The sequence below is a fragment of the Anomaloglossus baeobatrachus genome, chromosome 1, assembly GCF_048569485.1.
Source record: "Anomaloglossus baeobatrachus isolate aAnoBae1 chromosome 1, aAnoBae1.hap1, whole genome shotgun sequence".
Lineage (NCBI taxonomy): Eukaryota > Metazoa > Chordata > Amphibia > Anura > Aromobatidae > Anomaloglossus > Anomaloglossus baeobatrachus.
The window spans coordinates 938,705,250-938,731,751 of record NC_134353.1 but is presented as its reverse complement, the minus strand read 5'-3'; the positions used below and the strand labels follow the sequence as shown (position 1 = coordinate 938,731,751).

The 26,502-nt window shown below is 42.5% G+C and overlaps 1 protein-coding gene across 1 annotated transcript in view; it reads left to right on the top strand.

The window, feature by feature from the left end:
* The window catches only part of PRLR (prolactin receptor), a 59,079-nt gene that overhangs the window by 3,340 nt on the left and 29,237 nt on the right, over positions 1 to 26,502 (top strand). The window contains exons 2-3 of the mRNA XM_075328470.1: positions 19,697 to 19,810; positions 22,645 to 22,777. Coding sequence (XP_075184585.1) covers positions 19,747 to 19,810; positions 22,645 to 22,777 — 197 coding nt within the window. The 5' untranslated portion in view covers positions 19,697 to 19,746. The remainder of the gene's footprint in view (positions 1 to 19,696; positions 19,811 to 22,644; positions 22,778 to 26,502) is intronic.

The window sequence follows — 26,502 nt, the reverse complement described above, 5'->3', positions numbered from 1 at the left end:
CCAATATATCACCCCTCAGACCAATATCTCTCCCCCTCAGACCAATATCTCTCCCCCTCAGACCAATATCTCTCCCCCTCAGACCAATATCTCTCCCCCTCAGACCAATATCTCACCCCCTCAGACCAATATCTCACCCCCTCAGACCAATATCTCACCCCTCAGACCAATATCTCACCCCTCAGACCAATATCTCTCCCCCTCAGACCAATATCTCTGCCCTTCAGACCAATATCTCACCGCCTCAGACCAATATCTCACCCCCTCAGATCAATATCTCACCCCTCAGACCAATATCTCTCCCCCTCAGACCAATATCTCTCCCCCTCAGACCAATATCTCTCCCCCTCAGACCAATATCTCACCCCCTCAGACCAATATCTCTCCCCCTCAGACCAATATCTCTCCCCCTCAGACCAATATCTCACCCCCTCAGACCAATATCTCACCCCCTCAGACCAATATCTCACCCCCTCAGACCAATATCTCACCCCTCAGACCAATATCTCACCCCTCAGACCAATATCTCACCCCTCAGACCAACATCTCACCCCTCAGACCAATATCTCACCCCTCAGATCAATATCTCTCCCCCTCAGATCAATATCTCACCCCCTCAGATCAATATCTCACCCCATCAGATCGAGATAAATATCTCTCCCCCTCAGATCAGTATCTCTCCCCCTCAGATCAGTATCTCTCCCCCTCAGATCAGTATCTCTCCCCCTCAGATCAGTATCTCTCCCCCTCAGATCAGTATCTCTCCCCCTCAGACCAATATCTCTCCCCCTCAGACCAATATCTCACCCCCTCAGACCAATATCTCTCCCCCTCAGACCAATATCTCTCCCCCTCAGACCAACATCTCACCCCTCAGACCAATATCTCACCCCTCAGACCAATATCTCTCCCCCTCAGACCAATATCTCTCCCCCTCAGACCAATATCTCTCCCCCTCAGACCAATATCTCTCCCCCTCAGACCAATATCTCACCCCCTCAGACCAATATCTCTCCCCCTCAGACCAATATCTCTCCCCCTCAGACCAATATCTCACCCCCTCAGACCAATATCTCACCCCCTCAGACCAATATCTCACCCCCTCAGACCAATATCTCACCCCCTCAGACCAATATCTCACCCCTCAGACCAATATCTCACCCCTCAGACCAATATCTCACCCCTCAGACCAATATCTCACCCCTCAGACCAATATCTCTCCCCCTCAGATCAATATCTCACCCCCTCAGATCAATATCTCACCCCATCAGATCGAGATAAATATCTCTCCCCCTCAGATCAGTATCTCTCCCCCTCAGATCAGTATCTCTCCCCCTCAGATCAGTATCTCTCCCCCTCAGATCAGTATCTCTCCCCCTCAGATCAGTATCTCTCCCCCTCAGATCAGTATCTCTCCCCCTCAGATCAGTATCTCTCCCCCTCAGATCAATATCCCACCCCCTCAGATCAATATCCCACCCCCTCAGATCAATATCTCACCCCCTCAGATCAATATCCCACCCCCTCAGATCGATATCAATATTCACCCCCTCAGATCAATATTCATCCCCTCAGATCAATATCTCACCCCCTCAGATCAGTATCTCACCCCCTCAGATCAGTATCTCACCCCCTCAGATCAGTATCTCACCCCCTCAGATGAGTATCTCACCCCCTCAGATCAGTATCTCACCCCCTCAGATCAGTATCTCTCCCCCTCAGATCAGTATCTCTCCCCCTCAGATCAGTATCTCTCCCCCTCAGATCAGTATCTCTCCCCCTCAGATCGATATCTCACCCACTCAGATCGATAGCTCACCCCCTCAGATCGATAGCTCGCCCCCTCAGATCGATAGCTCGCCCCCTCAGATCGATATTTCGCCCCCTCTGATCAATATTTCGCCCCATCAGATCAATATCTCGCCCACTTAGATCGAGATCAATATTCACCCCCCTCAGATTAATATCTCACCCCCTCAGATCAATATCTCACCCCCCTCAGAGCGAGATCAGTATCTCACTCCCTCAGATCAATATCTCGCCCCATCAGATTGTACCGTGTGCCTTGGGATTAACCAGCTCTGCCTCAGATTATGGTTCATGCTCTGCACCATCAGATCGGGATTAGTAGTTCCGGCTCGTGTGCTCTAGATTCACAAAATTGGGATTGTTGACTTTTTGGTCCAAATCATGAATATTGGTCTGCAACTTCAGGCACTGTGGCTTTGCACCTCCAGACTAGGATTAGTGTTCTCTAACCCCAGATTAGGATTGGGGCTGCACCTCCAGACTAGGATTAGTGTTCTGTACTCCTAGATTAGGATTGGGGGTCTGCTCCTAAGGACTAGGATTAGTGTTCTGTACTCCCAGATTAGAATCGGGGGTCTGCACCTCCAGACGAGGATTAGTGTTCTGTACTTCCAGATTAGGATTGGGGGGTCTGCACCTCTGGATTAGGATTAGTGTTCTGTACCCCCAGATTAGGTTTGAGGGTCTGCTGCTCCAAATTAGTATTAGTGTTCTGCTGGCACAGGATTAGGATTACAGCTCTTACTGACATATTACACCACTGAGATTGGGATTAGAGACCTGCACCCCCAGATTGGATTAGGTTCCCCCGACTCATAAAACTAATCTGAGTGTAATCTGCAGAATTACTAATCTGCCGTTCCATCGCTGCAATGTAAACAGACCGGATCCGCCGCTCGCTGGCACCAGGGCAGCTTCTAATTACAGAGAGAAGTCTGTATTTGAGGGCGATATTTAGGGCGATGCACCCACCAATCAGAGGGCGACGTGGCAGAGATCCGAGGTCAGGTTCGATCATATCCCATCCAGAATTATAGTCAATGGCGATTTATTTATTTTTTTATTTGGGGGGGATCCCACTTAATTTACTGAGGTGCAAAATTACCGTTTGGGTTTACGCAGCGACAAGACATTTATTGCGCGTTCTTTAGGCGCCACTTTACATCTTACCTTATTTACCATATGTCACACAGCGCCTGAGTGCAGGGGGAAGGAAGGGGTTAACGGGCCGCAGCCCAGAACGCAGAATATCCCAGCGTCTCTGGCGCCACCCAGTGGTCAGTCGCGGTCTAGCACCGGTACACAGTTCTTGCGCTCTGTTGCCCCTTGCACCTCCAGGCCGGTCAGCTGACTGTCTTATTGGATGCCAAGGAGGGAGTGCCGGACCCCCGGCCCCAATCTGTCACCGAGGGGTTTTCGCTTTCATGGCGTAGAAGCCGGTTAACCCTTGAAAGGTGAAAAAAATCATTAAGTAACATGAACCAGTGCCAAGGAGAGGAGGCATTCTGCCAAGGAGAGGAGGCAGAGACGTGGGATTAGGCTCAGACTGTGACTCTGCTGGCTTTTATTGTACAGATGTAGCAGTGCTGAGGCTGTCATGTGGCACAAAATGCAAATAACGCTGCCACGGTGCATATTTTGCATGTACAGGAACCTATTACCCATTGATTGGATACCAGTCAGTCATAACGGTGCCAAGTTTGCAGATCTTGTTTGGTGTATGGCCCTTTAAGCACTAGCATCAAAAATATACGTATACAGATGTAGCAGAGCTGGCGTACTCTCCGAGATAAAACTGCAGTCCTGTGTAAAAACAGAAAATAAAGCCGCACAGTCGGCCCTCCTACGTTTGTATAGACTCCCCCTTCAAGAACATCAACAGAAGATGAAGCGTTCCCTTCTCACTGCACTACAACTTCCAGCATGTCCTTGGTATTATCAGGCCGTGTTCCCACGTACAAAAACGTTGCATTTTCCTTTTCTGCTCCAAAATACACAGATGTCGATATTCTCTGATTGTTGCTTTTCCCCTTTTTTCATATTTGATGCAGCATTTCACTCGTGTTTTTGGTGCAGAAATTCGAGAATTTTGCATTAAAAACACAATCACGTTTTTTTTTTTTTTTACATCCATTTTTCAGGCTCTCCATAAAAGTGTATAGGGGAAAAAAGCACCAAAAACCGCACAGATCAGCGGCGTCTGTAGATGCTCAGTGAGCGCAGTTTTCATGAAATCACTTTACTTCAAAAGTTACTTGGAGCAGATTTTCTGCACCAAACAAAACAATGAAATAAACCTGAGAACGCGATGTTCTGCAGAAAAGAAACAAATTATTCTGATTGTTTTTCTTCTGGCCATGCAGGTCTGCTGTTCTCTTTATGTCGTTTTCTCCCTCTCTGTCGTTTTCTCCCTCTCTGTCGTTTTCTCCCTCTCTGTCGTTTTCTCCCTCTCTGTCGTTTTCTCCCTCTCTGTCGTTTTCTCCCTCTCTGTCGTTTTCTTCCTCTCTGTCGTTTTCTCCCTTTCTGCTGTTTTTTCCCCCTCTGCTGTTTTTTTCTCTCTGCTTCTTTTTCTCCCTTGCCGCTGTTTTTCTCCCTTGCCGCTGTTTTTCTCCCTTGCCGCTGTTTTTCTCCCTTGCTGCTGTTTTTCTCCCTTGCGGCTGTTTTTCTCCCTTGCCGCTGTTTTTCTCCCTTGCCACTGTTTTTCTCCCTTGCCGCTGTTTTTCTCCCTTGCCGCTGTTTTTCTCCCTTGACGCTGTTTTTCTCCCTTGACGCTGTTTTTCTCCCTTGCCGCTGTTTTTCTCCCTTGCCGCTGTTTTTCTCCCTTGCCGCTGTTTTTCTCCCTTGCCGCTGTTTTTCTCCCTTGCCGCTGTTTTTCTCCCTTGCTGCTGTTTTTCTCCCTCGCCGCTGCTTTTCTCCCTTGCCGCTGTTTTTCTCACTCTCTGCTGTTTTTCTCACTCTCTGCTGTTTTTTTCTCCCTCTCTGCTGTTTTTTTCTCCCTCTCTGCTGTTTTTTTCTCCCTCTCTGCTGTTTTTTTTCTCCCTCTCTGCTGTTTTTTTCTCCCTCGCTGCTGTTTTTTCTCCCTCGCTGCTGTTTTTTCTCCCTCGCCGCTGTTTTTCTCGCTTGTCGCTGTTTTTCTCCCTCTCTGCTGTTTTTTTCTCCCTCTGCTATTTTTTTCTCCCTCTGCTGTTTTTTTCTCCCTCTGCTGTTTTTTCTCTCTCGCTGCTGTTTTTTCTCTCTCGCTGCTGTTTTTTCTCTCTCGCCTCTGTTTTTTCATCCTCGCCGCTGTTTTTTCATCCTCGCCACTGTTTTTTCTTTCTCGCCGCTGTTTTTCTCCCTCGCCGCTGTTTTTCTCCCTCGCCGCTGTTTTTCTCCCTCGCCGCTGTTTTTCTCACTCTGCTGTTTTTTCTCACTCTGCTGTTTTTTCTCACTCTGCTGTTTTTTCTCACTCTGCTGTTTTTCTCACTCTCTGCTGTTTTTCTCACTCTCTGCTGTTTTTCTCCCTTGTCGCTATTTTTTTCACTCTGCTGTTTTTCTCACTCTGCTGTTTTTCTCCCTTGTCGCTGTTTTTCTCATTCTCTGCTGTTTTTCCCCCTTGTCGCTGTTTTTCCCCCTTGTCACTGTTTTTCTCCCTTGTCGCTGTTTTTCTCCCTTGTCGCTATTTTTCTCCCTCTCTGCTGTTTTTCTCCCTCTCTGCTGTTTTTCTCCCTCTCTGCTGTTTATTCTCCCTCTCTGCTGTTTTTCCCCCTTGTCGCTGTTTTTCTCCCTTGTCGCTGTTTTTCTCCCTTGTCGCTGTTTTTCTCCCTTGTCGCTGTTTTTCTCCCTTGTCGCTATTTTTCTCCCTCTCTGCTGTTTTTTCTCCCTCTCTGCTGTTTTTTTCCCTCTCTGCTGTTTATTCTCCCTCTCTGCTGTTTTTCCCCCTCTCTGCTGTTTTTCCCCCTTGTCGCTGTTTTTCTCCCTCTGTGCTGTTTTTCTCCCTTGTCGCTGTTTTTCTCCCTTGTCGCTGTTTTTCTCCCTTGTCGCTATTTTTCTCCCTCTCTGCTGTTTTTTCTCCCTCTCTGCTGTTTTTCCCCTTGTCGCTGTTTTTTTCCCTCTGTGCTATCTTTCTCCCTCTGTGCTGTTTTTTCTCCCTCTCTGCTGTTTTTTTCCCTCTCTGCTGTTTTTTCTCCCTCTCTGCTGTTTTTCCCCCTTGTCTCTGTTTTTCTCCCTCTCTGCTGTTTTTCTCCCTTGTCGCTATTTTTTTCACTCTGCTGTTTTTCTCACTCTCTGCTGTTTTTCTCCCTCTCTGCTGTTTTTCCCCCTTGTCGCTGTTTTTCCCCCTTGTCGCTGTTTTTCTCCCTGTGTGCTGTTTTTCTCCCTGTGTGCTGTTTTTCTCCCTTGTCGCTGTTTTTCTCCCTTGTCGCTGTTTTTCTCCCTCTGTGCTGTTTTCTCCCTTGTCGCTGTTTTTCTCCCTTGTCGCTGTTTTTCTCCCTCTCTGCTGTTTTTCTCCCTCTCTGCTGTTTTTCTCCCTCTCTGCTGTTTTTCTCCCTCTGTGCTGTTTTTCTCCCTCTGTGCTATTTTTCTCCATCTGTGCTGTTTTTCTCCCTCTGTGCTGTTTTTCTCACTCTCTGCTGTTTTTGTCACGCTCTGCTGTTTTTCTCACTCTCAGCTGTTTTTCTCTCTTGCCGCTGTTTTTCTCCCTTGCCGCTCTTTTTCTTTCCCTTGCCTCTCTTTTTCTTTCCCTTGCCGCTGTTTTTTTCTCCCTCTCTGCTGTTTTTTTCTCCCTCTCTACTGTTTTTCTCTCTCTCTGCTGTTTTTCACTCTTGTGGCTGTTTTTCTCCCTTGTCACTGTTTTTTCTCCCTCTCTGCTGTTTTTCTCCCTCTCTGCTGTTTTTCTCCCTCTCTGCTGTTTTTCTCCCTTGTCGCTGTTTTTCTCCCTCTCTGCTGTTTTTCTCCCTCTCTGCTGTTTTTCTCCCTCTCTGCTGTTTTTCTCTCTTGTGGCTGTTTTTCTCCCTTGTTGCTGTTTTTCTCCCTCTGTGCTGTTTTTCTCCCTCTGTGCTGTTTTTCTCCCTCTGTGCTGTTTTTCTCCCTCTGTGCTGTTTTTCTCCCTCTGTGCTGTTTTTCTCCCTCTGTGCTGTTTTTCTCTCTTGTGGCTGTTTTTCTCCCTCTCTGCTGTTTTTCTCCCTTGTTGCTGTTTTTCTCCCTTGTTGCTGTTTTTCTCCCTCTGTGCTGTTTTTCTCCCTTGTCGCTGTTTTTCTCCCTTGTCGCTGTTTTTCTCCCTCTGTGCTGTTTTCTCCCTTGTCGCTGTTTTTCTCTCTTGTCGCTGTTTTTCTCCCTCTCTGCTGTTTTTCTCCCTCTCTGCTGTTTTTCTCCCTCTCTGCTGTTTTTCTCCCTCTCTGCTGTTTTTCTCCCTCTCTGCTGTTTTTCTCCCTCTCTGCTGTTTTTCTCCCTCTCTGCTGTTTTTCTCCCTCTCTGCTGTTTTTCTCCCTCTCTGCTGTTTTTCTCCCTCTGTGCTATTTTTCTCCCTCTGTGCTGTTTTTCTCCCTCTGTGCTGTTTTTCTCACTCTCTGCTGTTTTTCTCTCTTGTGGCTGTTTTTCTCCCTCTCTGCTGTTTTTCTCTCTTGTGGCAGTTTTTCTCCCTTGTTGCTGTTTTTCTCCCTCTGTGCTGTTTTTCTCCCTCTGTGCTGTTTTTCTCCCTTGTCGCTGTTTTTCTCCCTTGTCGCTGTTTTTCTCCCTTGTCGCTGTTTTTCTCCCTCTGTGCTGTTTTTCTCTCTTGTGGCTGTTTTTCTCCCTCTGTGCTGTTTTTCCCCCTTGTCGAAGTTTTCCCCCTTGTCGCTGTTTTTCTTCCTCTGTGTTTTTCTTCCTCTGTGTTTTTCTTCCTCTGTGTTTTTCTTCCTCTGTGTTGTTTTTTTTCTCGCTGATGTTTTTTCTCGCTGATGTTTTTTCTCGCTGATGTTTTTTCTCGCTGATGTTTTTTCTCGCTGATGTTTTTTCTCGCTGATGTTTTTTCTCGCTGATGTTTTTTCTCGCTGATGTTTTTTCTCGCTGATGTTTTTTCTCGCTGATGTTTTCTCTCGCTGCTTTTCTCTATCACGATTAAATGGCTGCTGAAAACATTCAGTCTGTGCTCACACAGAGTCTTTTTGCTGAGTTTCCGACTCAGAAATTGGCTATGTGTACACTGAGTTTTTCAAGGATGTTTTTCAGCAAAAACTGAAAGGAAGATCAGACATTTTTGAAGAGGATTTGGATTTTCCGCTGTTTCTGTTCCAAAAATTCCTCCTCTTCAAAAACCTCAGTGTGCACAGAATCTACAGCAGATTTTGCACCCGATTTATTGGGGGGTTTTTGTCTAGTTTTTGGAGTTTTTCTCCCGCTTTTGATTTGCACCCAATTCCTCTTTTACTTTGCGCCTTTTTTTACTCTATTTTCTACGTATTCGCATTTTCCAGCTGTTTTCATCTGATTTATCAATTGCAATTGTCAAAAAATAGAGATTTAAAAGAATTTTGAAAAGATAAATGTCAACGACTACCACAAATCATTAAAGGAAAAGTGACCTGAAAAAACCCCGCGGATGATGAATCGCGCCCTTCGTTTTTATCCCGGGCGGCCGCACTATTGATTATTTTCACATCTATAATGTAATTATCAGCTGCTTGTAATTGAACCGTCTCCAGATGTAGCAGAGCTGACTTGGTTTTGTTGGTTTTTGCAATACACGTTGGGTTAATGAACCTACGTGCAGTCCTATGTAAAACTGTCATGTTTACAATTTGCTGAGCCAAATGACAAGTGAGATGGATAATGTTGTGTATATTCCGCTGTCATCAGTATACAGATGTGTCGGCCATATTGCCAGTCTATCAGGTTTGGTCTCTGACCTGCACTTATAGGATACACAAGGAGGGGTTTTTTTTGTTGTTTTTTGTTTTTTTTTTTAAATTACACACTTGGCTCTGCTACATCCGCCATCGTCTCACAGCCATCATCAGCTCTGCTGCATCAGACTCCTCCTATAAAAAAAACTAATTCTTCTCTGCTGCATATAGTTGTTTTCCTACATCTGACAAACTCAGCTCTGTGCCACCTACACCCGACAAGTAGAACTCTGTATGTGACAGCACTGCTACAACCTACATGTGTCAGATATAGGTGGTAGTAAAGTATTTGTCAGATACAGCAGAGCTGAGGTTGTCAGATGCAGATGATAGTAGAGTTATCGCATGCACCAGCGCAGTTTGTCAGATGTAAGCGGTAGTAGAGCATTTGTCAAACTCGGCTCTACTGTATCTGACAACTCTACTACAACCTAAATCTGACAACTGCGGCCTTGCTAAATCTGCCTAATGCTCTACTACCACTTCTGATAACCTCAGCTCTGCTACATCAGAGTAACGCTCTACTACCACTTATATCTGACAACCTCAACTCTGCTGCATCTGACTAATGCTCTACTACCATTTATATCTGACAACCTCAACTCTGCTGCATCTGACTAATGCTCTACTACCATTTATATCTGACAACCTCAACTCTGCTGCATCTGACTAATGCTCTACTACCATTTATATCTGACAACCTCAACTCTGCTGCATCTGACTAATGCTCTACTACCATTTATATCTGACAACCTCAGCTCTGCTGCATCAGACTAACGCTCTACTACGATTTATATCTGACAACCTCAGCTCTGCTGCATCTGCCTAATGCTCTGCTACCATTTATATCTGACAACCTCAGCTCTGCTGCATCAGACTAACGCTCTACTACGATTTATATCTGACAACCTCAGCTCTGCTGCATCTGCCTAATGCTCTGCTACCATTTATATCTGACAACCTCAGCTCTGCTGCATCTGACTAATGCTCTACTACTATTTATATCTGACAACCTCAGCTCTACTGCATCTGACTAATGCTCTACTACCACTTACATCTGACAAACTCCGCTCTACTGCATTGGACTACTCTACTACAATCTTCATCTGACAAGCTCGGCTCGGCTCTGCTACATCTGACTAATGCTCTGCTACCACTTACATCTGACAGCCTTAGCTCTGCTGCATCTGGCTAATGCTCTACTACCACTTGCATCTAACAAACTCAGCTCTGCTGCATTGGACAACTCTACTACAAACTATCTGACAACTTCAGCTCTGCTGCATCTGACTACTGTTCTACTATCACTTATATCTGGCAAACTCAGCTCTGCTGCATCTGACAGCTCTACTAAAAACGACATCTGACAATATCAGCTCTGCTGCATCTGACAAGTGCACTACTGCCATTTACATTTGTCAGATTTAGGTTGTAGTAAAGTTGTCAAATGCAGCAGAGCTGAGTTTGACAAATGCTCTGCTACCACTTATATTTGACAAGCTCAGCTCTGCTGCATCTGATAAATGCTTTACTACAACTTACATCTAACAAACTCAGCTCTGCTGCATCTGACAGCTCTACTGCAATCTACATCTGACAACCTCGGCTCTGCTGCATCTGACAGCTCTACTGCAATCTACATCTGACAACCTCGGCTCTGCTGCATCTGACAGCTCTACTGCAATCTACATCTGACAACCTCGGCTCTGCTGCATCTGACAGCTGTCTTAGAACCTGCTCCTAACAAACACGGCTCTGTAATCTACCTGTCCCTATAGTCTGCTGCGGTTACATGGATTGTTTTTGTTCTCCTTCATCACCGCTCAGCCCTGTGATAATGAATGTGTTTGTAATGTCGGCCGCCTACATTATTAAGTGACGTATGATGGGTGTAGTTGTTAAATCAATTGTACAGGGAAAAATCTGCAAAGTATTCACATACCTCCAACTGTGTATAAAGTGTGCACACTCAGCAATTCCTGTTCTTAAAGGAGCACTCCAGAGAAAACAGCCATATTGTTTTCTTTATTGATAGGTCTGGCGGAAAGATGCACATTACATGATACATTGTATCAGTTTTTATTTTCCTATTGCAGGGTGTAAAAAAGCTGCCTCCCTATTGCAGGGAGCCAATGGGTGTCACTGGTTTCTATATTTCCTGTACTATATATAGGACTTAAAGGGTTTGCCAGACATGTATACATTATTAGGACATGTGGATATGATAGTGGGTGGGCATAATGCCCTTTATAAACCAGAGCTGCTACAGTGCGCAGAATCCATTTATATCGGTGGGTGCAGCTGACATTAGTCAAATATGTATGAGAAGCTTTAGGTATACACCAGCCTAAACTAGATTTCCTTCTTATGGGCCATACGTGTCTACCTCTATGGTATAGACGTCTTCTTGATTGTGTGAGTCCACATTATCATCTTGTTCAGTGAATTTGTCCTTAGTGTGTAATATATTGAAAAAAACATTTACATGGGCTAAGTGCAGACCCCATAGCGGTGCCCAATACTCTGCTAATCTGAATTACCACACATAATATCACTACATTTCCATATGGCACAGCCTCCCAGCAGATATGTGAAAAAGCGGCATTATATACACCCAATATAATCAATATTTCACTATCCAGATGGCTTAGTATGTTCTCTGATAGCTTTCCTCACAATTCTTTCATTGCTTGACTTCCAGGCATGTAGCTCCTTAACTCATATTTTCACATGACAATACTTAATGTCTGTCTGGTCTTGTTTTGCTTTCTCAATGTGCAGTTGTGTACACAGAGCGTAGAGGGATCCCTGTTTGCAAACCCTGATCTAGAACAGATTGTTAGTCATGTCCCTGAGGTATAAGCTAGCCTGAAATAGATTCTCTTTTTTTTTTGTGGGTCTATCCTATTATATAGATACCTCCTTGACTGTGTAGATCATTTCAAATGGGTTTCTCTGCACTACATATAAGTAATATACTACTAAAACATGAACGTGGCCTTATTACTGACCCCATAGCGGTGCCCAATAGTTTTCAGATAATTACCAGTACATCCTTCTACATTTCCATATGGCATAGTCTACTGGAAGCTACATCAGATTGCAATGTTCTCACTGTGATAATGAATTTCACTGTCCAGATGGTTGAGGAATTTGTATGATAGTTTTTACCTTTTTAATGCTAGAAGTCAAATCCAGTACAGTAGCTCTTTTTCATCTCTATCCTCATTAAAACTCTTCCTGTTTGGAATTGATTGGCTTTATCATATGCAAACTAAGTTCAGATTTTTTTCATACTGCAGACATAGCCCTTGTTTTACAAGCCCCTGTCTACGACATATTGGGGGAATTACCCTGAATTATAGACTTGAGTAAACAAAATTCCCTTCTTTTATTTGAGCCATGCATCAATGACGCGTATTGCATTTATACCCCCTTTACTATGTAGGTTCACATTGTTATACAGTTCAGTGGTTTCGTCTTTAGTATGTAAAATTCATATATTGTCATGGGCTTTCTAATGACCCCATGGTGGTTCCCAATAGTTTTCAGTTCATAATTACCAGTATACAGTACATATCCATATGGCACACTCTGCTGGAAGCTAGATGAAATAGTAATGTTCTCACTATTTCACTGTCCAGATGGTTGAGGAATTTTTACGATACTTTACCTTTTTAATGCTTGAAGTCAAATCTAGTAGCTCCTTTACGCCTATGTCCTCATAAAAACACTTCCTGTTTGGAATTGATTGGCTTAATCATAGATAAACTAATTCCAGATTCTTTCATACTGCAGAGATAGCCCCTTGTTTTGCTACCTCCTGTCTAGGACATATTGAAGGAATTACGCTGAGGTATAGACTATACTAAACAAGATTCCCTTCTTTATTTGGGCCATCATGACTGACCCCCATTGTATCTATGCACTATTTACTGTGTAGGTCCATATTGCTATACAATTCAGTGATTTTGTTTTTAGTATATAAAATTAATATATTGTCATGATGGGCTTTCTAATGACCCCATGGCGGTTCCCAATAATCTGCAAATTTTAATTACAGCACAAATATATATATATGTGTATATGTATATATATATATATATATATATATATATATATATATATATATATATATATATATATATATATATATTGCACAGTCTTCCGGCAGCTATATGGAATAGCTGTTTGGTATGTACCAACACTCTTACTATTTCTGTATCTAAATAGTTCAGGAAGTGTTTTGATACCTTAAGTGGTATTGTTCGGCTTCATCATAGGGACGTTATGTGCAGGTGATTACATACAACATTGAGGGCTCCTATTTTGCAAACCTTCATCTATGACAGTTTGGGGACGTGACCTTGAGGTATTAGCCTAAACTAGATTCCCTTCTTCCTATGGGCCCCTTGTTGGTTCTGCGCTGTTCTGGGTGTAGAAAGAAAGTAAAGCCCTGTGATTTCAGCTCTACAATAGTGAGGTGATTGTAAGACGGGATGTTTTCACCTGCGCCCGTGTAAACAAAGCTCCCAATGTGTAAAATGGAAACTCTGCTGTAATCCGGCTTAACTTTATTTACATATATGTGCTCTGTGTGAATAGTTTTTGTAGCATTGACTGGTGCAATGCTGCCCCCTGGTGTTCACAACAGAATTTTCTACCATTGTTGTCAATGGCAGGAGCAAAAAATGCTCAAAAATAAGCTTTTTCTCAACTGTTACTGGATAATAGATATGTTTAAGTATTTGGCTACGCAGCAACAAATCATTTAACATTGCATTACCGATATAGTATGGGGATATGGTATTTGAGCAATGCGATTAACCCTTCTGATGCCATCAACAGTAACGATCATGGCTTTTGCATACTGTTAGATGGTTCCTTTTGTGGCTCAGTGGTGACTGTGACTTATAGGACAGTCCTGATACAACAAAGATTGTTAGGATATAATCCATCACTTGTCAAAAGTTCCTTTAAAATGACATTTTGAGCTTTATCTATTGCATTAAAAGGGTTTTCTTGGACTCCTCTTTATGCTAGGACATCAATATCAGATGGACATGGGTAGAACTGCTGGCTCTGTTACAATCGGATGATTACTGGGGCCATGGTGCGTAAGAAGGGAACCAGCTGTCACGGTTCCGCTGTTCGGAGCATTTTGCATTTGGAATTCTTTTGTCACGGCTCCGCTACGCGGAGCATTTTGCATTTGAAAATGCTCTGCTATGTGTCATGTGCACTTGCTGGCAGGTGTCTTTCAACACTAGGATCGACACTGGTTTTGGGAGGTGCCTTCACAGATGTGCCTCGTTCCTGGTGATTGCTCTGTTTCTTTACTGGGCTTGCTCTGTCTGAACTTTGGCAGTTGTACTTCCTGTTTGCTCAGTGTGCTCTTGGCTCCTGTCTGGTGTAAGTGTTCTGATCTTGGCTTCTGACCTCTGACCTCTTCCTGACCACGTCTCTGTCTGCTCCATGAACCTTATACATTACCTCCTGGCTTCTGACCTCAGACATCTTCCTGACTACGTCTGTCTGCTCCGTGAACCTTATACGTTACCTCCCAGCTTCTGGTCTTGGACCTCTTCCTGACCATGTCTCTGTCTGCTCCCTGAAGCTTATGTTATTTCCCGGCTTCTGACCTCGGACCTCTTCCTGACCACTTCTCTGTTTTCTCCCTGAACCTTATACTTTACCTCCTGGCTTCTGACCTCGGACCTATTCCTGACCACATCTGTCTGCTCCCTGAAGCTTATATTATTTCCCAGCTTCTGACCTCGGACCTCTTCCTGACCACATCTGTCTGCTCCCTGAACCTTATACATTACCTCCTGGCTAATGATCTCGGTTTGTCTGTCTACCCTTCTATTTATACTGCTTGTAGTGTCTAGCATCAGACCGACTCTCTACACCGCGTAGTGGTTATGAGGGGTACTGCAGCCCTTTCCCATAAATATGCACCATTTTGCACCACTTATGCTCTATCACTTGGACCCACATTTCATTTGATTAACCCCTCACCTGCCGCTCTTCAGTGAAGATCAGTCATTGGCATTGTAGAAACTAAACTTTATACCCACATGTAATATATCTAATATATGTACAAGGAAAACACAACGCTCAGAAAACAATGTCGGAATTGCTGTTGTTTCCCACATCCCAAAAATAGAAAAGTGGAACGATACGTTACACCCAGAAGGATGCAATTAAAAGAGACGACTTGTCCCAGAAGCGCCAGTCCTTGTATGGCTGCAGATCGTCGATGGAACGAATGCACGAAGCCAGACGGCCCCCTATGGGGTTAATGATTGCGCCATGTTTGTGCCATGCTGTGTTTTTGGCTGGGGTTAGGGCAGGGGGTTTGATAAGACCCGGTCCTGTTACGGGAGAACATTCTCGGGATGACGCCATCGATTATTTTACTTTGCGCTGTCAGAAATGACAGATTCTTTTCTTTGTAGTTTCCAGAACCAATTGTTTTTTTTTAAAGGAACAGTAACAGTATAGGGCACATATTGTTTTCTTATGCATTGGATGAATGACACTGAGCACATTCCGTTCCTTTATGCTGATTGCACAATCATGCTTTGGGTTTTCCCGGTATAGATAGATCTGTGATGAAGAATCTTAATCCTGACGTTTCACAAGAAGAAACTGTCCTACATGTGTACGAGGAATAACACATTGTCTGCATTTTTTTAATGAAATTTCCCCTCTGTGGCCTTTATCTTTAGTCTTCAGTCACCTCTGAGCTAGTGGGTAGAGACTAACTGCTCTGATGTCTCCCATATACAGCTCACACAGATGAGGGATTCCTGCACTCCTGCCTCTATGCAGCTCATGTTCAGAAGTAGCAGCAGCAGCATAGAGGACATTATATATCAGTACTGAGCAGTGTAAATATGGGTGACATAAAACACTTACTAGAAAGCAGCAGCATGGAGGACATTATATATCAGTACTGAGCAGTGTAAATATGGGTGAGCTAAAACACTTACTAGAAAGCAGCAGCATGGAGGACATTATATATCAGTACTGAGCAGTGTAAATATGGGTGAGCTAAAACGCTTACTAGAAAGCAGCAGCATGGAGGACATTATATATCAGTACTGAGCAGTGTAAATATGGGTGACATAAAACACTTACTAGAAAGCAGCAGCATGGAGGACATTATATATCAGTACTGAGCAGTGTAAATATGGGTGAGCTAAAACACTTACTAGAAAGCAGCAGCATGGAGGACATTATATATCAGTACTGAGCAGTGTAAATATGGGTGACATAAAACACTTACTAGAAAGCAGCAGCATGGAGAACATTATATATCAGTACTGAGCAGTGTAAATATGGGTGAACTAAAACACTTACTAGAAAGCAGCAGCATGGAGGACATTATATATCAGTACTGAGCAGTGTAAATATGGGTGAGATAAAACACTTACTAGAAAGCAGCAGCATGGAGGACATTATATATCAGTACTGAGCAGTGTAAATATGGGTGAGCTAAAACACTTACTAGAAAGCAGCAGCATGGAGGACATTATATATCAGTACTGAGCAGTGTAAATATGGGTGACATAAAACACTTACTAGAAAGCAGCAGCATGGAGAACATTATATATCAGTACTGAGCAGTGTAAATATGGGTGAGCTAAAACACTTACTAGAAAGCAGCAGCATGGAGGACATTATATATCAGTACTGAGCAGTGTAAATATGGGTGAGCTAAAACGCTTACTAGAAAGCAGCAGCATGGAGGACATTATATATCAGTACTGAGCAGTGTAAATATGGGTGACATAAAACACTTACTAGAAAGCAGCAGCATGGAGGACATTATATATCAGTACTGAGCAGTGTAAATATGGGTGAGCTAAAACACTTACTAGAAAGCAGCAGCATGGAGGACATTATATATCAGTACTGAGCAGTGTAAATATGGGTGACATAAAACACTTACTAGAAAGCAGCAGCATGGAGAACATTATATATCAGTACTGAGCAGTGTAAATATGGGTGAACTAAAACACTTACTAGAAAGCAGCAGCATGGAGGACATTATATATCAGTACTGAGCAGTGTAAATATGGGTGAACTAAAACACTAGAAAGCAGCAGCATGGAGAACATTATATATCAGTACTGAGCAGTGTAAATATGGGTGACATAAAACACTTACTAGAAAGCAGCAGCATGGAGAACATTATATATCAGTACTGAGCAGTGTAAATATGGGTGAGCTAAAACACTTACTAGAAAGCAGCAGCATGGAGGACATTATATATCAGTACTGAGCAGTGTAAATATGGGTGAGCTAAAACACTTACTAGAAAGCAGCAGCATGGAGGACATTATATATCAGTACTGAGCAGTGTAAATATGGGTGACATAAAACACTTACTAGAAAGCAGCAGCATGGAGGACATTATATATCAGTACTGAACAGTGTAAATATGGGTGACATAAAACACTTACTAGAAAGCAGCAGCATGGAGGACATTATATATCAGTACTGAGCAGTGTAAATATGGGTGACATAAAACACTTACTAGAAAGCAGCAGCATGGAGAACATTATATATCAGTACTGAGCAGTGTAAATATGGGTGAGCTAAAACACTTACTAGAAAGCAGCAGCATGGAGGACATTATATATCAGTACTGAGCAGTGTAAATATGGGTGACATAATACACTTACTAGAAAGCAGCAGCATGGAGGACATTATATATCAGTACTGAGCAGTGTAGCTCTGGGGTGACATAGAACACTTATAAGAAAGCAGCAGCATGGAGGACATTATACAAAGTACTGAGCAGTGTAGCTGTGAATCCAGCACCCCGGTGAAATAAAACACTAGAAAGTAGCAGCAGCATGGATATCATTATGCAGCAGTACTGAGCAGTGTAACTGTGAATCCAGCACTTTGATGAAATAAAAAAAAAAACTTGGAAAAGTAGCAGCAGCATGGAAGCTGTGAATCCAGCATCCCAGTGAGATAAAATGCTTACTATAAAGCAGCAGCATGGAAGGCATGTCACAGCAGTGCTGAGCAGTGTAGCTGTGAATCCAGCACCTTGGTGAGATAAAAACTAAACTCATGAGACAGGAGCAGTAGCCTGGAAGAAGTGTTAGAGCAGTAATGAGCAGTGCAGATGTGTATCCAGCACCTTGGTGAGATAAAACACTTACTAGAAAGCAGCATGGAGAACATTATATATCAGTACTGAGCAGTGTAAATATGGGTGACATAAAACACTTACTAGAAAGCAGCAGCATGGAGGACATTATATATCAGTACTGAACAGTGTAAATATGGGTGACATAAAACACTTACTAGAAAGCAGCAGCATGGAGGACATTATATATCAGTATTGAGCAGTGTAAATATGGGTGACATAAAACACTTACTAGAAAGCAGCAGCATGGAGGACATTATATATCAGTACTGAGCAGTGTAAATATGGGTGACATAAAACACTTACTAGAAAGCAGCAGCATGGAGGACATTATATATCAGTATTGAGCAGTGTAAATATGGGTGACATAAAACACTTACTAGAAAGCAGCAGCATGGAGGACATTATATATCAGTACTGAGCAGTGTAGCTCTGGGGTGACATAGAACACTTATAAGAAAGCAGCAGCATGGAGGACATTATACAAAGTACTGAGCAGTGTAGCTGTGAATCCAGCACCCCGGTGAAATAAAACACTAGAAAGTAGCAGCAGCATGGATATCATTATGCAGCAGTACTGAGCAGTGTAACTGTGAATCCAGCACTTTGATGAAATAAAAAAAAAAAAAACTTGGAAAAGTAGCAGCAGCATGGAAGCTGTGAATCCAGCATCCCAGTGAGATAAAATGCTTACTATAAAGCAGCAGCATGGAAGGCATGTCACAGCAGTGCTGAGCAGTGTAGCTGTGAATCCAGCACCTTGGTGAGATAAAAACTAAACTCATGAGACAGGAGCAGTAGCCTGGAAGAAGTGTTAGAGCAGTAATGAGCAGTGCAGATGTGTATCCAGCACCTTGGTGAGATAAAACAATTACTAGAAAGCAGCAGCATAGTTCTGAGCAGTGTAGCTGTGAATCCAGCATACTGATGACATAAAACGTATACTATAAAGCAGCAGTATGGAAGACATGATACAGCAGTGATTACTATTGTAGCTGTGAATTCAGTTCCTTGGTGAGATAAAACTCTTTCTAGAAAGCATCAGCATGCAGCATATTATAAAGTAGTTCTGAGCAGTATAGCTGTGACTGCAGTGTGTTGGTGAGATAACACACTTACTAGAAAGCAGCAGCATTGAGGTCATTATACAGCAGTCCTGAGTATTAAAGCTATGAATCCGGTGACATAAGACACTTACTATAAAGTAACAGTACAAATCTCTCTCCCTGCTCCTCCCCTCTCCATAGACTTCTATAGGCAGTTATAATCTGCAGTGTATCTTGTTTTGACAAAGATCGATTGTGACTGTTTTTTAGAATGAATGATTAGTTCAGGAGATGGGGAAAATATTAGAAGTGGCTCATAAGTGGATATAAACATTTTTCATATGTGGTAGGGATTGGATATAGTAATTGCCCTGCAGTTTTGTGCATCTCTCCATTCATTTCAATGGGAGTTACAAAAACAAGCCTGCTGAGAGATTTCCAATCATAGAGATAAATGAAGGGCACACATCTGCTGGACTAGATACGTTCCAGTGATGCTACATGGGTAAAATACGCCCAATTACTTCACAGGTGTTCCCATAGGGGATGTACAGGCAGCAGAATGAGGCTTCCCTGCCGGAAAACCCTATTGTTGGTGTTTTCTTTTTTTTTTTTTTTTTTTTTTATTACCACTTACCACTAGAGGTCACTGTTTCCATGGGGTTTTTTATATATTGATAATAGATATTGGTTACAACAGTGACATCTGTAGGTCGGTTGTGGTATTACACCTGAATTTAAAGTTTAATTTTACGTTTAACATTTAAACTTTTTTTTTATAAATATATTTTTACGTTTTTCTCTTTCAGTGAATCCTTAATCATCCCGTTTTGATCAAGACTTAAAACCGGCATCCAAAATGCTGCAGGAGGTGGTCTGTACCCTGTTGGTTCCCCTTTTAATTATGGCAACAGTTTTGAATGGTAAGTACTTAGGAAAAAAATGTGAAAAACTTTTTTTTCAATCATCCTTCTTTACCCCTTAAAGACCAAACTTCATACCTTTTTTTACTTTTCCTTCGGTGTAGCCGTATAAGGGCTTTTTTTCTGGGGATTGAATTCTACATTTCGCATTATTCTGAGGATTTATAATTTAATGATTAAGTTTTATTCAATTTTTGAAAGAAACTGAGCTTTACTTGCCCTCCTCAGGTCCACAGCTGCCTCAGTCTTTTGTTAATCTGCAGCAAAGACAGAGCTGCAGACAATCACTGAGCTCAGCAGCTTGTGCCATCTACAATAGTAGAGCTACTGAGCTCAGTGATTGGCTGCAGCACTGTTTACTAAAGATCACCACTGCAGCCCAACAACCGAGATCAGGGCAGCTGCAGAGACACAGGGCTAGTCCTGGACATTCCCCGTGCTGGACCTGGACATTCCCCGTTCTGGAGCTGGACATTCCCTGTTCTGTAGCTGGACATTCCCCGTGCTGGACCTGGAGACATTCCCCGTGCTGGACCTGGAGACATTCCCTGTGCTGGACCTGGTGACATTCCCCGTGCTGGACCTAGACATTCCCCGTGCTGGACCTAGACATTCCCCGTGCTGGACCTGGAGACATTCCCCGTGCTGGAGCTGAAGACATTCTCCGTGCTGGACCTAGACATTCCCGGTGCTGGACCTAGACATTCCCGGTGCTGGACCTGGACATTCCCTGTGCTGGACCTGGACATTCCCTGTGCTGGACCTGGACATTCCCCGTGCTGGACCTGGACCTTCCCCGTGCTGGACCTGGACCTTCCCCGTGCTGGACCTGGACCTTCCCCGTGCTGGACCTGGACCTTCCCCGTGCTGGACCTGGACTTTCACCGTGCTGGACCTGGAGACATTCCCCATGCTGGACCTGGAGACATTCCCCGTGCTGGACCTGGAGACATTCCCCGTGCTTGACCTGGAGACATTCCCCGTGCTGGACCTGGAGACATTTCCCATGCTGGACCTGGAGACAATTCCCGTGCTGGACCTGGAGACATTTCCCGTGCTGGACCTGGAGACATTCCCCGTGCTGGACCTGGAGACATTCCCCGTGCTGGACCTGGACATTGCCCGTGCTGGACCTGGAAACATTCCCCGTGCTGGACCTGGAGACATTCCCCGTGCTTGACCTGGAGACATTCCCCGTGCTGGACCTGGAGACATTCCCCGTGCTGGACCTGGAGACATTCCCCGTGCTGGACCTGGAGACATTCCCCGTGCTGGACCTGGAGACATTCCCCGTGCTGGACCTGGAGACATTCCCCGTGCTGGACCTGGAGACATTCCCCGTGCTGGACCTGGAGACATTCCCCGTGCTGGACCTGGAGACATTCCCCGTGCTGGACCTGGAAACATTCCCCGTGCTGGAGCTGGAGACATTCCTCGTGCAGGACCTGGAGACATTCCCCGTGCTGGACCTGGAGACATTCCCCGTGCTGGACCTGGAGACATTCCCCGCGCTGGACCTGGAGACATTCCCCGTGCTGGACCTGGAGACATTCCCCGTGCTGGACCTGGAGAAATTCCCCGTGCTGGACCTGGAGAAATTCCCCGTGCTGGACCTGGAGATCCCCTAGTGCTGGACCTGGAGATCCCCTAGTGCCGGACCTGGAGATCCCCTAGTGCCGGACCTGGAGATCCCCTAGTGCCGGACCTGGAGATCCCCTAGTGCCGGACCTGGAGATCCCCTAGTGCCGGACCTGGAGATCCCCTAGTGCCGGACCTGGAGATCCCCTAGTGCCGGACCTGGAGATCCCCTAGTGCCGGACCTGGAGATCCCCTAGTGCCGGACCTGGAGATCCCCTAGTGCCGGACCTGGAGATCCCCTAGTGCCGGACCTGGAGATCCCCTAGTGCCGGACCTGGAGATCCCCTAGTGCCGGACCTGGAGATCCCCTAGTGCCGGACCTGGAGATCCCCTAGTGCCGGACCTGGAGATCCCCTAGTGCCGGACCTGGAGATCCCCTAGTGCCGGACCTGGAGATCCCCTAGTGCCGGACCTGGAGATCCCCTAGTGCCGGACCTGGAGATCCCCTAGTGCCGGACCTGGAGATCCCCTAGTGCCGGACCTGGAGATCCCCTAGTGCCGGACTTGGAGATCCCCTAGTGCTGGACCTGGAGATCCCCTGTGTTCTATAGATCCCCCGTGTTCTATCTAGAGATCCCCCGTGTTCTATAGATCCCCGTGTTCTATCTAGAGATCCCCCGTGTTCTATCTGGAGATCCCCATGCTGGACCTAGGGACCCCGTCCTGGACCTGGGGAGGGCAAATAAAGCTCAATTTGGGTTTTTTTAACATCTAACCGAACTTGCGCGAAAAAGTTTGGTGAAACTGGAAAACGCCTTTAATAAGAAAACGCGAGGCGTTACTTTAGTTTCCTTGGTGCAAAGAAACTTTTTTTCAGAAAGGTCATTAAAATTAATTTTGACTTTTTTGTCTAAGATAATGATCTGAAATACATAGAATTCCGCATTATCATTGTTTTTCGGTGTCACATGACACTCACGGGGGTCCTGGGGGCGTTTGGTAAGCCCCTGGCTGTCATGGTATCTAGCCAGCAAATACAGCATTAAAGGGTTAATCGATGGAGCTGCTTTTCCTGAAAGGGGCATCTAAGGGGTTAAACAGGTACTTCAGAGCTGAGGGGGGAAGGGTACTGGGGGGGGCCCAATTCTCTTTATGGAGACCAGTTTTCTCTTGAGTCCTATTGGCAATGCCCCATAGGATAATGCAAGTGAGCAATCCCGAAATATAGTGACTCCATTCACCCATATTCCTTACAGCGCACTCCCCACCCGGAGAACCGAGCGTCAGCTACTGCCGGTCCTACGAGAAGGAAACCTTCTCCTGCTGGTGGAAACCCGGGCCTGATACTGGACTCCCGACCAACTACACCCTGCTGTACTGGACCGAGAAGTAAGGCTGATGAGACGGTACTGCCTATGTGTTCTCATACACAGGGGCAGTATTATAGCAGTTATATTCTTGTACATAGGGGCAGTATTATAGCAGTTATATTCTTGTACATAGGGGCAGTATTATAGTAGTTATATTCTTGTACATAGGGGCAGTATTATAGTAGTTATTTTCTTGTACATAGGGGCAGTATTATAGTAGTTATATTCTTGTACATAGGGGGCAGTATTATAGTAGTTATATTCTTGTACATAGAGGCAGTATTATAGTAGTTATATTCTTGTACATAGGGGCAGTATTATAGTAGTTATATTCTTGTACATAGGGGCAGTATTATAGTAGTTATATTCTTGTACATATGAGCAGTATTATAGTAGTTATATTCTTATACATACAGAGCAGTATTATAGTAGTTATATTCTTATACATACAGAGCAGTATTATAGTAGTTATATTCTTATACATACAGAGAAGTATTATAGTAGTTATATTCTTGTACATAGGGGGCAGTATTATAGTAGTTATATTATTGTACATAGGAGAAGTATTATAGTAGTTATATTATTGTGCATAGGAGGCAGTATTATAGTAGTTATATTCTTGTACATAGGAGCAGTATTATAGTAGTTATATTCTTGTACATAGGGGCAGTATTATAGTAGTTATATTCTTGTACATAGGGAGCAGTATTATAGTAGTTATATTCTTATACATACAGAGCAGTATTATAGTAGTTATATTCTTATACATACAGAGCAGTATTATAGTAGTTATATTCTTATACATACAGAGAAGTATTATAGTAGTTATATTCTTGTACATAGGGGCAGTATTATAGTAGTTATATTCTTGTACATAGGAGCAGTATTATAGTAGTTATATTCTTGTACATAGGGGCAGTATTATAGTAGTTATATTCTTGTACATAGGGAGCAGTATTATAGTAGTTATATTCTTATACATACAGAGCAGTATTATAGTAGTTATATTCTTATACATACAGAGCAGTATTATAGTAGTTATATTCTTATACATACAGAGAAGTATTATAGTAGTTATATTCTTGTACATAGGGGGCAGTATTATAGTAGTTATATTATTGTACATGGGGAGCAGTATTATAGTAGTTATATTCTTGTACATAGGGGCAGTATTATAGTAGTTATATTCTTGTACATAGGGGGCAGTATTATAGTAGTTATATTCTTGTACATAGGGGCAGTATTATAGTAGTTATATTCTTGTACATAGAGGCAGTATTATAGTAGTTATATTCTTGTACATAGGGGCAGTATTATAGCAGTTATATTCTTGTACATATGAGCAGTATTATAGTAGTTATATTATTGTACATAGGAGCAGTATTATAGTAGTTATATTCTTGTACATAGGGGCAGTAGTATAGTAGTTATATTCTTATACATACAGAGCAGTATTATAGTAGTTATATTCTTATACATACAGAGCAGTATTATAGTAGTTATATTCTTGTACATAGGGGCAGTATTATAGTAGTTATATTCTTGTACATAGGGGGCAGTATTATAGTAGTTATATTCTTGTACATAGGGCAGTATTATAGTAGTTATATTCTTGTACATAGGGGCAGTATTATAGTAGTTATATTCTTGTACATAGAGGGCAGTATTATAGTAGTTATATTCTTGTACATATGAGCAGTATTATAGTAGTTATATTCTTGTACATAGGAGGCAGTATTATAGTAGTTATATTCTTGTACATAGGGAGCAGTATTATAGTAGTTATATTCTTGTACATAGAGGGCAGTATTATAGTAGTTATATTCTTGTACATAGGGAGCAGTATTATAGTAGTTATATTATTGTACATATGAGCAGTATTATAGTAGTTATATTATTGTACATAGGAGAAGTATTATAGTAGTTATATTATTGTGCATAGGAGGCAGTATTATAGTAGTTATATTCTTATACATAAAGAGCAGTATTATAGTAGTTATATTCTTATACATAGAGGCAGTATTATAGTAGTTATATTCTTGTACATAGGAGGCAGTATTATAGTAGTTATATTCTTGTACATAGGGGGCAGTATTATAGTAGTTATATTCTTGTACATAGGGGGCAGTATTATAGTAGTTATATTCTTGTACATAGGGGGCAGTATTATAGTAGTTATATTCTTGTACATAGGAGCAGTATTATAGTAGTTATATTATTGTACATGGGGAGCAGTATTATAGTAGTTATATTCTTGTACATAGGGGCAGTAGTATAGTAGTTATATTCTTATACATACAGAGCAGTATTATAGTAGTTATATTCTTATACATACAGAGCAGTATTATAGTAGTTATATTCTTGTACATAGGGGCAGTATTATAGTAGTTATATTCTTGTACATAGGGGGCAGTATTATAGTAGTTATATTCTTGTACATAGGGGGCAGTATTATAGTAGTTATATTCTTGTACATAGGGAGCAGTATTATAGTAGTTATATTCTTGTACATAGGGGCAGTATTATAGTAGTTATATTCTTGTACATAGAGGCAGTATTATAGTAGTTATATTCTTGTACATAGGGGCAGTATTATAGCAGTTATATTATTGTACATAGGAGCAGTATTATAGTAGTTATATTCTTGTACATAGGGGCAGTAGTATAGTAGTTATATTCTTATACATACAGAGCAGTATTATAGTAGTTATATTCTTATACATACAGAGCAGTATTATAGTAGTTATATTCTTGTACATAGGGGCAGTATTATAGTAGTTATATTCTTGTACATAGGGGGCAGTATTATAGTAGTTATATTCTTGTACATAGGGCAGTATTATAGTAGTTATATTCTTGTACATAGGGGCAGTATTATAGTAGTTATATTCTTGTACATAGGGCAGTATTATAGTAGTTATATTCTTGTACATATGAGCAGTATTATAGTAGTTATATTCTTGTACATAGGAGGCAGTATTATAGTAGTTATATTCTTGTACATAGGGAGCAGTATTATAGTAGTTATATTCTTGTACATAGAGGGCAGTATTATAGTAGTTATATTCTTGTACATAGGGAGCAGTATTATAGTAGTTATATTATTGTACATATGAGCAGTATTATAGTAGTTATATTATTGTACATAGGAGAAGTATTATAGTAGTTATATTATTGTGCATAGGAGGCAGTATTATAGTAGTTATATTCTTATACATAAAGAGCAGTATTATAGTAGTTATATTCTTATACATAGAGGCAGTATTATAGTAGTTATATTCTTGTACATAGGAGGCAGTATTATAGTAGTTATATTCTTGTACATAGGGGGCAGTATTATAGTAGTTATATTCTTGTACATAGGGGGCAGTATTATAGTAGTTATATTCTTGTACATAGGGGGCAGTATTATAGTAGTTATATTCTTGTACATAGGGGCAGTAGTATAGTAGTTATATTCTTATACATACAGAGCAGTATTATAGTAGTTATATTCTTATACATACAGAGCAGTATTATAGTAGTTATATTCTTGTACATAGGGGCAGTATTATAGTAGTTATATTCTTGTACATAGGGGGCAGTATTATAGTAGTTATATTCTTGTACATAGGGCAGTATTATAGTAGTTATATTCTTGTTCATAGGGGCAGTATTATAGTAGTTATATTCTTGTACATAGAGGGCAGTATTATAGTAGTTATATTCTTGTACATATGAGCAGTATTATAGTAGTTATATTCT